Genomic DNA, 16,004 nt, shown 5'->3' with positions numbered 1-16,004 from the left:
TTTATTCATCTGATATTTTAATATTGATACGAGGAACAGGTAAACAAAGAAATTAATGAGTATATTTATAACATGGGGCGAACGAAGTTAGAATAATTTATGTCTCTTTTGCACCTGGAGGAAAATGTCACCATGGCGACGGAATGAATTTATTCATGAGCGTCGCGCAATTATTCCAATCAGAATACGCAAAGGGATTAAAAAAAAACAGCCAGCACATTGTACTGGAAACACCTGTCTTTTTTTTAATAACGCATACAAAAACAGCACGGGCGGGTATGCGTCTGACGTACAAGGCTCTACATAATATAATTTCCGAGTTGGAATGATAAAAGGAAGGTATTTTGTGTAGCGACCGATAGGCGGCATTATGCGTTCATTGTAGCGGAAGATACTGCGCTTCGGAACGGCTACACATGGGATGTTAAAAATGATGACGATCATGTAAAACAAACCCCATAAAAAAAAACACAGTTCGTGTGATCGCAGTACATTGTAAAGACTGAAAGAGGAGGAGACAGCAGAAGAAAGTGAGTACAAAATCGTTGATTTTTTGGTGTCGAAATATTTGATTTTGTTAACGATTTGGGAGTGGTTTGTGATCTGAGATTGCGAGGAAATGCATTTTTGCCCAAGGTCATGTAAGGAGGATGGAGATACGTATGTGTAGGAAGGTGTTTCAAAATGATGCCGAAGTAGATAATGATTGCTCTCAAAGAAAATAATAGAAGAGATTTAAGAAGAAAACACGTAAAACATCTTTAATAAGACTCTTTAGGCAGTGTACAAAATAAGTGCTTGAACAAAAAAGAGCATTATTTTTTTTTTGAGAGCGGGAGATGGCGAGCATGATGGTCGTACATAGATTATCAAAGGAAATGTTTTGAATGAGAGAATGACGTACTAACTGACTGAGTGACAAACACGCTTGTAAAAATATTTTAGTGAGTTTATAAAGAGTACAGTCGTGGTGCAACGCTGAATAATATGGAAACATCAATTTCGCATTCATGTAGCTCTACACAATGATCTCGACCATGTTTCGTCTTTCAATCTATCAAGGATTTAGCTTATCAATATTATGCATGGTGCTGATAAAAAAAGATACAAGTTGCCAAATGGTGAATATCAATCTCGTTCCAATCAAGTGCCCAGGATGTCACATCCTCGATATTTATTGATAACCCCATCAATGAGCGATTGAATAATATGCTCCATGGATTAACGAAACTTTATTTGAAATGATATAGTAAATGTATTATGATTATCCATCTCCTGCCATTTGAATATTTGCAAAGAATGTAGTATCCAGACGCCACTTCTTTGGTTGTGTACAAGAGAGTCGAGAGTCGAATGCATTTTCAAAGCGTGTATTTTCTAACAAAATTGGAAATGCTTCTCAGTCCAAGATTCATGTCTTTTCAACACTTTTGCAATGACCGACCTTCATTGAGATAATATATGATAAAAACAAGTGACGTCAGGATGCAACATTCTTCCCGTATTTTTTCGTAATTGCTGATCACTGTTCCTTCAGGAGATTGCAACCTCCTTATGTCCCACTCGTTTGTAGACCTACACCGTAAAAAAAAAAAAAATGCGAGAGCAGCTGTCTTTGGGGCAAATTGTTGCAAAATGAGGCTTGCACCACAGAAGTGGTTATTAATTTAATCAATTATAAAATGTGTTAAGTTATAAAGTTATTAATAATCCTCTGTGTATAATAAGTGAAAATGCCATGAAAATCCGTTCATGCAAACAAGAGATCTAACAGATTGTCAAAGACTAGACCTATGGGTTTTTCACCCATTCCAATGGGATTTACACAGTTAGTGATATCAGTGCATCAGATTGTCATGGGCCTGTTCACTCCGATAGTTAACTGTGTAAATCCCATCCAATGGACCTTATCCACGAGGTAGCCATTTTTGTCGTGTTCCCTAAATGTACAGTACTTCATAAATTGTTAACTGTTGAATGGGATGGTGCCATACTATTTATGCAGCCTTTCATTTTTTTGAATCTGGCTTTAAACATCAGGGAATGCTTAATTACACATTTTTCATTTAAGCAGACTTGAATTATTTAGTAATGTACTTGTTTTCATTTCTTTTCGCAAGTTCCAAAAAATGAAGATTTTACCTCACTTTAAATTCAACATGGCCGACTCGTGAATAAGGCCCATTGGAATAAGAAACCCCCTTAGCCTTTTATTATCTGTTAGATCTCTGGTTTGCATGAACCAGAGCAAGGTTGTGCATGAACGGATTCCATGACATTTTTACTGAATATACACCAGAGTATAATATAATTAATATGCTCCATCAAGATGAAATACTCGTTTTTAAGTAGTTTTTGAGAAATCAAAGGATATCTACTTGCACAACGTTTGGGGGGACACTGTGTTACATGCAAAAGAGGCTTAAAGGGAATGTACATCATTGGGTTTTCCTGTAATTTTCAGAAATGAACTATTTGAGGGGTTAGTATAATAGATCAAATATTGTTACACTGACATGTTTGAAGTTTTGTGTTGGAAAATGCTGAAAAAAAACCCAAGAAAAACAAAAATGTTCAAGTAGTCTGGTTTCCTGACTCCACTAAAGTTGAAATGGATCAATTTATAGATGCCGGAAACCCGTTCATGTACATGTAACCAATAGCAAACAAAATTGGACTGAAAAAAATTGGTAAATTTGGAGCAGTAGGTGAAAAATAGTTAGGTTTTTCCAGCGGTGGTCGGCCGACCACCGTTGGAAATGTACACACAAATACCCCTTTTCTTGAAAATGACTTCTCACCAGGTGCCATTATTTTACAGGATGCTTTACACTATCATTTACCAACATCCTAGTAACGTATTTTGTAAAAACTGGGTAGTTTTATTTTTCGATGTAGTTTGCAAATGTTGTGTATTCCCTTTAAATGTTTGGGTTGCCCATCGGTTGCCCAATATGTCACAGGGCACGTGTTCTATAGGCCTACAGAGCTGTGAGGCCAAAGTTACCCTATGTTGTTTTGATTAATAGTGGTACGTTTTCTGATTTTGGGCTGATTAGTTTTGAAATTCTAGCTGCCTTTTATAAGCCATGACTGCATTCATATTACAGTTTTTATTTCAGCATCAATTATCTTAGATAGAACCTATACGGGACACCACTTATGAATTATCCAAATAGTCCACGGACTCGCCCTATATAGATGACTAAGTAATGTTTATGTTTTACATCTGACATTATTTTTCAAGGTTTGTCCACAGGCCACTCCCCTAGTAACCAACAAAAATGGTGGACGACCATCGCTGGTGCAGCACCACTGAGCCATACCAAGACCAGCGTGGTCGACTGGTATCCAAGAACACCTGGCTGGTGCCCTGCTTTCTCGGTGTGGATTACGTACTCTTCGCTGGTGTCGGCGTCCTCTGGTTCCTTCTAGAGTTCACGTACTATCTTCCCGCGCCAGCTAAGAGAGGTTTTTGGTGTAATGAGAGGCAGTATATGATGCCTTACATCGAGGATGAAATTGTGCCGGAAAGGGGGCTCTATGTCATCAGTTTTGCAGCGCCAGTAATTTTGGTAAATTTGCGTTCATTATTCGGCCCACAGGCCCAGTATATTCCAGTATATTCCATAAAATAAAAAAGAGAATCATTCATGCTAAAAAAAAACACACGTATATAAAGAAACACTTAAGAAATATTAACAAATATAGAAAAAAAAACCTGAAAATATCATTCTTTTCCCAGACCCTGCAATACGGCGTACGGTTTTGCACTCTGTTGTTTCACACTGAGTTTAGTAAAACTTTGGCAATCATTAGCATGAAATTATCCCAATTGTTGATAGATCGCAATAGAAATTGACCAACCTTTGTTAAGAATGTGAATTAAAGTAAGGCGGTTGGTGTGTTGAAAAGTGGAAAAAGACCATACCCATTTGTCTGACAATTTTTGTCTGCAGGAAAACCATAGCTTCAAAATCCTTTTTTCGCAATTGCAACTATATGTTTACAGATACTGCACATGTATCAAACTGTATTTCAAGGATGTTTTGTTGAAGATTTGCAACTTCTTTAGTTGGATCGAAAGAGGAAGCTCTCATTCTCAATTTCGCACAATGGAAGCAATTCCCCGTGTGCACTTTGTGAATTTCTTTTATGCATCTGATCACGTTTTGGTTTCGAAAAAAAAGGCTACTTCGGACGTTAATCAGTCAAACCTTTAAAATGGACACAATATTCCCTTTTGAACTAATCTGGTTTATCCCTGTAAAAGAGCGATTTTGTTTGGTTTACCTCAATATGGCCGGGGTTGGACCCCCGCCGAATTCCAATTTCAAGATTTAATCTAAATTCTATCATAATTATCTACAAATGCATAAAGACATCCATCTTAATACAATATAGTCATAAATAATTCAAATTATGACCGTCCAATTTTTGAGCATGCACTTTATATCGTGTGGGCGTCTACGTTTGACATTTTAAATCCTCCCTGTATTTCCAGGGTCGAGAGACAATCGTCAGTTCCCGAGAAATTGGTGTCTAAGGCTATTGTTAAAAAGTTCGTTATATTGATGTTAAAACGTACGTCTGCAGCCTCCTACCTGATAACTATAGTGATATCAGCCTATAGCTCTGTAAGAAAGAAAAATGCATGCGCGGACGATGATAGGGATAGATATAACTTTAAAGCTGGATATGGATGAAGCCTGATTTCCCTCTTAACAAATTCATAATGACTGGATGTTTGGTTGCAGATCCTTTCAGGTGAGAGCATGTTGGCTCTGTGTAAGTGCGACAAGACCAAGGAATCTTTGAAAATGGTGCATAGCTGCAGCCTTAAATTGTACACGCCCTTGAGGAGGGCGTTTCGCTTCATTGGTAGGTATCTTTCTGGTCCTTAGGGGTAACTTGAAAATAAACTCCTCCGTAAGATTACGATGAACATGTGATATAAAACGACAAGATCTCCTTCATCTATCAATCATTTAAATACATCTGAGTATCAGAGTAATCAACAGACTTCAAATTGTTCCAATCGATGAGACCAAGGAATCTCCACCCACTTCGCGGGGCAGGCGACTCGCCGCCTGGCCCCAAGGATTCAACGAATGTGGGAGGCCTCAAATTCATGCAATTAAATATCGGAACTTACTCGCATACTTCATTTACACTTTGTACAAAACTCTATTGCGGATTTTTTTTTTAATGAAACGGAAGTGCCAGCTCTGCTCTTCTCGCTTTTTAACCTCTTACAAACGAAAATCTATAGTATAGGGGGATAGGTCACTTTTTCTGAAAAACTCCCCCTTCGCTCCAATCCCCTGCAGGATATCTGGACTACAGTTTTGTCAGCTAATAAAATGTATATTCTCAACTCTAGAAACTTTTCCAACAGAAGGACGAAAGGTGGTAATTTTTTGTGGGAGGTCTGGCCTGGGACGGGTGGGAGCGTACGTGCGCCAATGCTGCGCATCATTTTCGACTTATTGGACCTATAGGTTTATCGAGCATGCACGTTGTTGTTTTAATACATTTTACCATCGTATATACATGTAGTTAAAAGTGTCCTCATATTTTTAGGCATTTTTAGCCTGGGTGGGTTCGCAACTTGGGTTATCACCGACTTCATCCAGATCGTAACGGGACGAATGACTCCGTACTTCTTCGCTGCGTGCGACCCCGACGCCTGCAGTCCAGTCTACGGCGCGGCCGACACGAGATTCGTCACGGACTACACCTGCTTGAATGAAGACTACGACCTCATCAAACAAGCCAGGTATTCAAATCAAGGCGTTCCCCACGGAAACGTACACATTTTAGATGGTCTTTTAATTTGCTGCAGCAGCGTAGCCATGGGTTCTCATCCGAGGGAGCGAGTGGGGGGGGGGGGATAGATGTTACAGTGGAGCTAGGGCGCCCAATTTTACCCGTGCTGAATGGAAGACGGTTTTCTTTCGTCGGACACAAGTTTGCATTGATTTTCATTTGATGTTAATTGTTATTAATTCATTTACTTGCGTTTAAAGTTCATGTTGGCAATCTCGGGATTGTAAGAATCTACAGTATATGTGTCCAGATACAAAGTGTGGAAATCTACGCGTCTGCCTTTTTTTAAATGCGCAATAATTGCAGTGTTCATTGTTGCGTAATGATCCACCTGGCACGCGGTTATTTCGCACAATGGCTGCGGTTTACAACTTCCTACAAATCAAACACACTGGGCTCATTATTCCTCAAATATGTCGACTTGTTTTCGTCCACGGAGCTAAAGCAAATGGACCAAGTAATCTTCCCGGCGTGTTTCCTCAACTATAAAGACAACGTTTTTTGTTTGTTAAAGAGAACCAAGGTAACGAAATGGCCGAGTGGTTACGATTCGTCGTCCACACTCGCGGGGCCCCGGGTTCGAATCCCGTCGGTGTCTTTTTTGCTTTACAACGCACTCGCATTCAGTCATTATAAGATGTTTAATTTCCCATCGTAAATCACCAACAGTACCTTAGCTTAATCGGTAAGCACTGCTGCTGGGACTGTCTGCGAAGTCCAGGTTGGCGCCTTCGTACAGGTTCAGGGCATGTGGTCCACTCGGAGGATCAGGGCTTAGGGGCCGCCCTGTTCCTCCCTTAGCTCTTTGCTTTTACATGGTGCCTGGCCCTCGGGTTACATGGATGGACAGGGAAGGAAGTGTGTATTGGCCGGGAACGCCGAGATCCCGGAAGAGCCCTAAGGGGTTGGCTGGGGCATTGTTATGGCTCAGACCGACCCCTGAATGCTTGGCCAGCACATAACTTTTTGATTTTTTTTTAACCTCTATTTTTTTTTTAACCTTTAGTTTGAAATTCACATCTGCTCGAATGGCTATGGTATAGGTTTTCCCGGCTATTTTAAAAGATTTTTCATCAGTCAAATTCAACAACTCTATCATTCAATTTCGTTCCCGAAAATTTCACACGCTTTTAAGAAAACCAATGTAGTGATTTTCCATTTAATTTCAAAGCTTGGTCGTCCTCTTTAGTCTCCGGGTTGAGAATATTCGTCATTACAGATCGAATGCGTCCAAGCTGTTGCCGAATGGCAGCATTCACAGATCGAATTCGTATCAATCGATTATAGACGAATTTGATTTCTGAATAGCAAGGTTTGGCTCAGACGAGGGGGGGGGGGGCTGGACACCATCTTCCCATGGGGGCGTTTAAAACGTGCATCACGGTCAATGTAAGACCGTAGGTGGCGCTATTCCACTTCCATGGGATGTTTTTTTTAAAAACAGCCAATCGCGAAAAACAGGGTTTTCGTGAAATATAAAAAGAACACGTGAAAAAGGGGAACTTTTATGTTAAACTCGCTAAGCACGGACTGTGATTGTCTCCGGTTGCCAAATTTCCGGTTGGGGCGACTATTTTGTATGGTGGCGTGCACCCCTCACCCCTCCCCCTCCCCTTCCCCTTCCCCTTCCCCTCCCCCCCCCCCCTCCCGGGCCAATATCGCACGGATTTCAAAAAAGTGTGAGAAAGAAACGACATCCCTAGTAAGCATCATTGCAAATGAAAGGGAAAAATCAACTTGAAACTTGCTTCCGTGCTGTCCTATTTTACAGGAGGTCTTTGCCGTCTATCCATGCGTCCTTGGGTGCCTATTCCTCCGTCTTTGCTACGGTAAGTCATTTGAGGAAAATCTTTGCCTCAGATGAAAATTTCGGCAGAAGGTTCAAAATTTTAAATTCTTTCTGGGGTTTCACCCCGACAAATACAGTTTCAAATTAAACAGCAAATTCTCCAGCGTTACCGAAATTGTCAGATTTCTGATGTGACATGGGAAATTAACAAATTATTTCAGTTTCTCATTATGATTGTTGAAAAGTTCAGATGGGAGTTTATCTGAATCTTCGCATGCATGAACTACAAAATGAAAACAATATTTTGGGAGACAAAATAATAAAATAATAATAATAAAAGAACATTTGTAAAGCGCCGGTATCCGCCAAAAATAGGCGCTCATGGCGCTCGAGGAGAAAGTCAAGTTAAGATTGTGTGTTGTGAGAGTAAGCTTGTTTGTACAGGTGAGATTTTATGTTTGTCTTAAATGTTGTGATGGATGGAGATGATTTGATAGCCAGAGGGAGTTGGTTCCACACTCGGGTTGACGCTGCCGCAAAGGATCTGTCACCCCACAGAGTGGAGGTCCTGGGCTCGTGAAGCATCATGAGCTCACTGGAGCGGAGTCCGGTGCGTGCTGTTGAGTACGGGTGGATGAGGTCGATGAGATACTCCGGCGCATTGCTGTGGAGGATTTTGAACACGAATAGGCCAAGTTTGTATTTAATTCTGTATGATACTGGAAGCCAGTGGAGATCTGCTAGTACAGGAGTGATGTGAGAATGTTTACTAGTGAGAGAGATTAGTCTGGCACTGATGTTTTGTAGTCGCTGCAAACGGTTTAGTTGATTTAGGTTAATGCCATACAATAGTGAATTGCCCATGTCAATTTTGGATGTGATGAAAGCGTGAACAAGTATTTCAGTTGTGTGTTTGTCAAGATATTTTCGTATGTGTCCGATGTTACGGATCGACATGCAGACTGATCTAGAGATTGATGTAAGGTGAGGTTCCATGGATAGAGATGAATCAAAGATAATACCAAGATTTCTGACTTGATTTGATGGCATGATGGTTGAATCACCAACCCTTATAGATGGAACATGAACTTTGCACGATTGCTGCTTTGAACCTATGATGATAAATTCGGTCTTTTCATCGTTGAATTTAAGCCAGTTTTGAGTCATCCAAGAACGTACGTCATCAATGCATGTTTCCATCTGCTGGATTGCTGAATCAACCTTGTGTTGTTGAGGGTCTACTGACATGTATAATTGGGTATCATCTGCATAACAATGATAGGATATACCATGCTTTCGAATGATTTCACCAAGTGGCATTGTATACAGAGAGAACAAGACGGGCCCTAGGACTGATCCTTGAGGTAGCCCAAAATCAAGAGAGACAGTAGATGAACTTGAATCATTGACCCGGACAAATTGAGATCGGTCATTAAGGTATGATTTAAACCAGTCTAATGCAACTCCATCTATCCCAATACGAGTGTTGAGGCGGCTGAATAATGTGGGATGGTCAACTGTATCAAAAGCTGCTGATAGGTCAAGCAACACGAGCAATGATATCTTGCGCTTGTCCATAGCCTGCAACAGGTCATTTTGGATTTTGAGGGTGGCAGACTCGACGCTGTGATTAGCACGGAAGGCAGATTGATGCGGGTCATGTAGATTGTTCTCAATTAAGAAAGATGAGAGTTGCATTAAGACTACCCTCTCAAGGGTTTTACTCAAAAGGGAAAGATTCGACACTGGTCTGTAATTCTTCATTTCCTCTTTGTTTAGATGCGGCTTCTTTAAAAGAGGTCGTATCTGAGCAACTTTCATATCATCCGGTACATCACCAAACAGTAAACTGTCATTAATGATGCCAGTGAAAACCGGCACTAGGGAGGCTGAGCATTTCTTAAACAGGGATGATGGAATTGGATCTAATTCGCAGGATTTAGATGATGATTTACTGAGAATGTTAGACACATCATTTTCTGTAACTGGCTGAAATGATGTGAGGTGATGTGAGGCACAGAGCTCTTCCTCATGCGGCAAATCAGTAGTAACACGCTTGAAACCTTGGCGAATCTTCTGGATCTTCTCAGTGAAGGAACAGCAGAACTCATTTGCCAGATTCTCGTCACTGCTTTCAGGGAGAGGGGACACACGACACCTGTGAAGTAATCGGTCAGTTAGTTTGAAAAGCTGTTTTTGGTCTTTGGCATTGGCCAAGAACAGCTTGTTGTAGTAGTTAGACTTAGCGGTCGCCATCATGTGATTGACCTTTTGCTTTTGTTCTTGGTAGAGCAGGCGATCAATTTCGAGACGTGATCGTCTCCAGGCACGTTCTAGATGTCGCCGTTTCTGCTTTTCAGTATGAAGATCATCGGTATACCACAAGCAGTTGGGTCGAATTTGTATTGTGCGTTTCTTGCTTGGGGCATGTTTATCCAGGAGTTGTTTCAGGGTATTGTTGTACCTTTCCACCCTAGTTCCTAGCGCAGCCGTGGGGGTTGAGTGGAATAGATCCGAAACGGCTATGTCATTGCAGAATTGAACAGTATCTATGGCGTTGATGTGGCGTTTGAAAATAACCTTGGTGAGAGTACGTGGCTTTTCGAGCAAAAGATCACAGGTTATAGCACTATGATCTGATAGTCCACCAATGATTTGGGGATTGGAGAATACTGCAATGTCCGATGTTCGTGTGATCAGCAAGTCAAGTGTATGACCGGCAGTATGGGTAGCATCCGAGATGTGTTGGTGTAGGCCACTGCTTGAGAGCAACGATGCAAAACTACATGCATTTGTGTCAGTTAGGTCATCCACATGAACATTGAAGTCACCAGTGATGAAAATGGGCATTGGGTTTAGTAAGAGCTGGTCAATGATGGACGAGAATTCATCAATGAAAACATTGAAAGAGCAACCAGTGGATTTTGTCTGTGGGCGGTAGATAAGCACTATGGAGATTGAGTTTGAAGTGCTTATGAGTTCAGCATATAAACACTCGAATGATTTGGGTATCGGACAGTTAATCCGGACTTGTAGAGAAGGGCAAGACCTCCTCCTCGTTTAGAAGAAGGGCGGTGGATGTGCTGGATTGAGAAGCCAGCCGGGGTGATGTCATTTATGATTGCTTCATCTCCAGGCTTCAACCAGGTTTCTGAGATTGCGACAACGTCGAATTTGTTGTCTAAGATGAAGTCCACGAATGCTGTGGTTTTATTTCTGATTGACTGAAGGTTAACTGAACAGAATTTTGTGTTTTTCTTTGTCTGAGTATGATGAGGGGAATTGTCATGAGGCAAATTCGAACCTGGGTTAGGTGGAACTGCCAAATGTTGCTGCATGTGTCGTTTGATTCCTCCTCTGCAACCCCTTCTAGTTGGTTTAACTACTCCAAGATTGAGGCTTTGTATACATTTGTACACATCCAGAGGTAGCTTTAGCTGTCTATTGTTCAGGCGAATCAGTTCGTCTCTTGAATAGGAGTGGGCTGGCTGGTATTCCATTACTGTCACTGTTGAATGGGTGACAAGAGAGATAACTGGTGGCGCAATTAGTGCGGACAATGCACACAATACTGGAACCAACAATGCAGGCTTGGCCATTGGTGTATGTAGAAAGCTCCTGTTCAAACAGTGTGGTGCAGTAGACAGTATTAGCTTCAGTTTGACTTCGATGAAAAATTTCACAATCTTGTCAAATTGACAAATTGACAAATAATCTGATCATGAAATGAATCTAGGAATGATGACAAGTCGTTACTTGATACTCCAGTTGATTTTTCTCCTCAATTAGAGCCGTAGATCCAGGATACAATAACGTGATCGGGAGAGCTAACGGTATGAGCAGCCACCAGGCGCATCAAAAATCAACGCAACGGAGTGCAGAGTGCAGAGTGTTGAAATGGAGTGCAGAGTGTTGAAGTGGCTTTTTTCCGGTCAAAAATAGATTAATTTTTTATATTCCAGAATAGAATCTATTGTAAAGACTTTTTAGAATCGATTAGGGCCTATACGTTTAAAACCTCGACAAAAAAAAAATTAACACAACAGTTTGCTGTGGTAATTTCTAGAATTGTACCACCTCAGAACCGTATTTCTACACAACTTTTAAAATATATAGCCCACAACTGAATACAAAATGTAGTGTTTTTTCTGTAATTTTGTTCTCGCATGTATATAGGTATATCTCTCTACGCAAATGCAGTTCCGTAACGTGCGTCTGCCCGTGCCGCTGTTTTGTCTGGCCTACGTGAGCTGCGCCGTGATTTGGGGACTTTCCCGGGCGGCATCGCACAGGAACCACTGGTCCGACGTGCTCGCCGGGTTCATCCTCGGAACCTCCATCGCCTTGTATCTGGTAACAAAAAATCATAGAATTACCTCATCTTTGTAACACTAAAAATAGGGTTCAGATTTTAAAAGCAGTTTGTACCCATTTTTCACAGTAGACAAAGACATGTGTAGGTTTTTGCACAATATGGAAGGCTGTCAGAGCCATCAATATTATTATAACGTAGGCCTATAGGCCTATGAGAACGTCAAAGTTTACTTTAAAATTCCTTTTATCTGAGACAAGTGATAAACAAAGAGGGATAAAAGTGTGAATTTAGCCTGTCCATCGACTTTGAACAAACCGATCAGTTATTTTTTTATGTATTTTTACATTTTAAACTTGATGGTACTAATAGGATTTCATCGTGTACCTAAACATATCATAGACAAAAACAAATTTAAACGTGGTAGATTCAAGCATGTGAAATAGTGGGTACAATTAAGACAGCGTTTAGAAACATGTTTAAACTCTTCGAACGCAGTTTTCACTGTGTAACATTCGTTAAACTCCTTTTATTGACGTGTGATAAACGTGACCCTGTTGGCAATCGAGAAAGTTACGTCCTTAAAACGCCCAAATTCGTTTAAAATTTAGTTTTCGACATTTATTCAGATTGCATTTTTTTGTCACAGAGCCTTGTCATTCTGCGAGTCTTTCAAGAGAGACCTGCCAAGCCCCACTCCAATCTCACCGCTTCGCCCTCCAAAGGCTCAGGCTCCATGTTCTCCATCGAGGAGCAGCATTTCATGCAGACCGCCCCGTCATCCTTTGTCTTACCCAGGGTGCAACACTGCGCCGACACCCTGTCGACTTCGCACGTGTCGCAACAGGTCGGTTGAAAATTATTATGGAGTCGCGGTTGATAGTGTAATTAAGTTGACAATTTAAATAAAATGCCAAAGCGACACTGATGATTATAAGGGGTTCGCTCGACTCGACAGTCCGAAGGTTCATAGTCCGAAGGTTTATTGATCCGAAGGTTCGGTAGTCCGAATGCACGTTCGAGAAATTGACGGTATCGTGAGAAGAGAGAAATTGACAGTACGGTGATCAGTATCGTAATTGGTCATGCACGGTATGCAATTTAGGGCCTCATGCGTGGATCCAGAGGGGGGTTTTGGGGGTCAAACTCCCCCCCCCCCCCAGCTCTGTAAAAAAAAAAAAAATATCATACAAATTCCTAAAAAATAAGTCGAACCCCCCCCCCCCCTGACACCCCCAAAAATTATACTGGTATAATGTCCGCCTGTTCAAAATACGGTACACCATTCTGTAATCTAGTTTAATAATCGTCGAATTTGAACAGCGCCCCCTATTGAAATATGGTACCAGGGACCCCCCCCCACCCCCCACCCCCCTTCCAATTTCCTGGATCCGCCCCTGCGGCCTATTTACTGGCCTGCAACATTTGAAGTATGGCAAATCACATACAATGTAAACGAAAACAACTTGATCGACCAGTGTCTAAATCAAACATTTCTATTTTGCTTATTTTCTAGAATGGGATAGCGGCTGGTCACAACCCATCCTATGCAGACGATATGGTGATCATCCATCACCAAGCACAGCCAGGAGTATTCTGAAAGAATCCGTGACTAAAATCGTCATTTGTGGGCCTACAGCTCACCATTACCAAAATAACCTACCAGTCGGCTGCTGTTAGACGTAAAAAGCACTAACGTTGCGATGTATGGAGAAATCTTTCGCAAAAGCAAAGGTCGGCCTTATACTTGAAGCTTTGCGTATTATAATGTCACCACTATCCCCTTATAATTGCAGAAGAATCGTTTTCCGCAATCAATGTTTCCACTGAGTTGGTGACGGAGGCAAGTTATGATATATCAAGTAAAACGAGATTATAAACTGCCCTGCGAATTCGCCAGGGTAGGCCTATAGCAGTGAAAATAGAAAAGACAGTAGGCCCACAAGATCAGGATTTTTTCGTCGTTTTTACCTGCACTATGAACCGGCCTTGAGGCCTTTGGGGGGGGGGGGGGGCACTAATAGACCTATTAGACATAATGTAGTCACGCGTTGTTGTGTACATGTGCGCTTTCCTATGGGAGCCAGCTGGGGACGAGAGTTGGCTCTCGTACCCAGCTGGCTCCCATAGGAAAGCGCACGTGTAAACAAAGCGTGACGTCACTATGTCTTAGGTTTATTTAAAGGGAATGTACAAATTTTCAGAAATAAATGGATTTGGATGATTAGAAACTGACTTGTTTTACGTTTTGGGCTTGTAGATGCTGGGGGAAAAACAAGAAAACCCATGTTCTTGTAGTCTGGTTCTCTGACCCCATTTAAAATGAAACGGAGTAGTTCGTACACTTTGGGGAATTGTAAGGTCAGAGAATCAGTCCGGAGGGCTTGTACCCCTTCACAGGTGTGTAATCAATTGCACCGAAATTCAGGATAACTAATTATGAAAAACTAGGAGCAATTTTTGAAGAAAAAAAAAACAGTTTTCTCCAACACTGGTCGGCCGACCAGCGTTGGAAAAACACAATTTCTCTTGAAGATGTCAGCACACTAGGAGCCACGATTTTACAGGATGCTTGAGACTGTCATCTCCTAAAAATCCAGTAAAAGGTATTTCGTGATTGCAAATGTTGTATCTTCCCTTTAAATGGGAGTTTTGTTAATTACTAAATCAAATTCATTTCACATCTTGAACTTCTTCTGTTATTATTATATACAACATGTGCTTTTCCTGTAATTTTCAGAAATGGACGGATGGGGGGGGGGGGGTAGTATTTTACAGCAAATATTAATACACTGACTTGTATGTAGTTTTGTGTTCGTAGATGCTGGACAAATCACGAAAAACAATCATGTTCTTGTAGTCTAGTTCCCTGATTCCTCTTTAAATGAAACAGAGCAATTTATAGACGTCGGGGAATTGTAAGGTCAGGGAAACAGTCTTTTAGCTGGCTTGTACCCGCTCAAAGGTGTGCAATCGATTGCAAACAAAATGCGGACCAGCGTTGAAAATTGGTACAAAAATACCACTTTTCTTAAAAATGACAGCACACCAGGTGCCATGATTTTACAGGATGCTTAAGTAAGGTATTTCATAACAATTTGGTAGTTTTATTTTTTGGATGTTTGCAAATGCTGAATATTCCCTTTAAGAAATATTTTTATGTATATTGTTTTGTTTAAAAGACTGTAATATAATTTGAATTCTACTATACTGTTAAAAGACTTTAGTGAAATAAAACACTGTTGTCATCGTATGATATAGGTCTCCTTGGTTGTGACGCGTGCATCCATCTGATCCGATATGTGCCAATAGCCAAGCTAAAAGTCCCTAGTGTTTTGTGGGGTTTCTGTCTTTTTACATAGACGCATTGAAAGTCATGCATTATGAAAATCACGTATTTGTGCCGAAAACTGAGCCTGCTCCTTTGACAACTAACCCTGCCTCATATCTCAAGCAAGTTTTCGTTTTGAAAACGTGTTCGTGATAACATTTTGTTTTTAATGTTTCATGATGGTGCAGATTTAACGAGTAGTCGCTGCGTGTATTGCGTTAGCAAAAATTGAAAATGCACATTAGAATATCGTCATGTGTATGGCGATTCATTAATATGAGATTGGCGCGTGTTTACTTCTAATAATGTCAGAACCAATCGGGATATAAGAAAAGATACCAACTCTTGAAGGTTTACTGTTCGATTTTCCCGTCACGAGACGATACGTGGCATGATTTTTATTCACTTGCGTGGAGGACAATTAAGGTTTAAAAGATACCAATTACTCTTGGAGTCGACGTGAGAAGATACGTGGCATAGCTTTATTCAATGATGTGGATGACAATTAAGGTTTTAAAGCTAAGAACTCGTCACGGTATATCAGTCCGATGAGTGTTGTGAAACTGTCCTGATAGTTATCTCCACCAGAAAGACATAGCCTACTGATTTGTCTTAGAACGCTGAGTGCTTTCAGAACCGTTATCCGTAAACAGAGCAACCATCTTCACGGGATATACAATTCTCATCACGAGTGAGCTTAGTTTTAGAGAGATGGGAAAATCTGTAGCGTATTTCTTGGTGGT

The 16,004-nt window shown here is 41.0% G+C and overlaps 1 protein-coding gene across 2 annotated transcripts; it reads left to right on the top strand.

Moving 5' to 3' along the window:
• The first annotated feature begins 242 nt into the window (after positions 1–242).
• LOC119723090 (phospholipid phosphatase-related protein type 1-like) lies at positions 243–13,927 on the top strand. Of its 2 annotated transcripts, none has more exons than XM_038193605.1 (8): positions 243–530; positions 3,260–3,575; positions 4,758–4,881; positions 5,584–5,779; positions 7,601–7,658; positions 11,795–11,971; positions 12,580–12,777; positions 13,447–13,927. In XM_038193605.1, the coding sequence occupies exons 2-8, from the start codon at positions 3,285–3,287 to the stop codon at positions 13,528–13,530; spliced, it is 1,128 nt and encodes a 375-aa protein (XP_038049533.1). In that variant the 5' UTR covers positions 243–530; positions 3,260–3,284; the 3' UTR covers positions 13,531–13,927. The 2 variants fall into 2 exon arrangements, with proteins under 2 accessions (XP_038049533.1, XP_038049531.1); XM_038193603.1 differs by having other exon boundaries at positions 244–530; positions 3,248–3,575.
• Positions 13,928–16,004: the final 2,077 nt, after the last annotated feature.

Source organism: Patiria miniata, unplaced genomic scaffold, assembly GCF_015706575.1.
Source record: "Patiria miniata isolate m_02_andy unplaced genomic scaffold, ASM1570657v1 HiC_scaffold_16, whole genome shotgun sequence".
Taxonomy (NCBI): Eukaryota; Metazoa; Echinodermata; class Asteroidea; order Valvatida; family Asterinidae; genus Patiria; species Patiria miniata.
The sequence above is the reverse complement of the archived record's forward strand: the minus strand, read 5'-3'. Positions and strand labels throughout refer to the sequence as shown.

Coding starts and splice junctions, on each gene's coding strand:
- LOC119723090 (XM_038193605.1), top strand. CDS start 3,285: ATGGTGGACGACCATCGCTGGTGCAGCACCACTGAGCCATACCAAGAC. Junction 3,576..4,757: donor TTGCAGCGCCAGTAATTTTG/GTAAATTTGCGT, acceptor GTTTGGTTGCAG/ATCCTTTCAGGTGAGAGCAT. Junction 12,778..13,446: donor CTTCGCACGTGTCGCAACAG/GTCGGTTGAAAA, acceptor CTTATTTTCTAG/AATGGGATAGCGGCTGGTCA.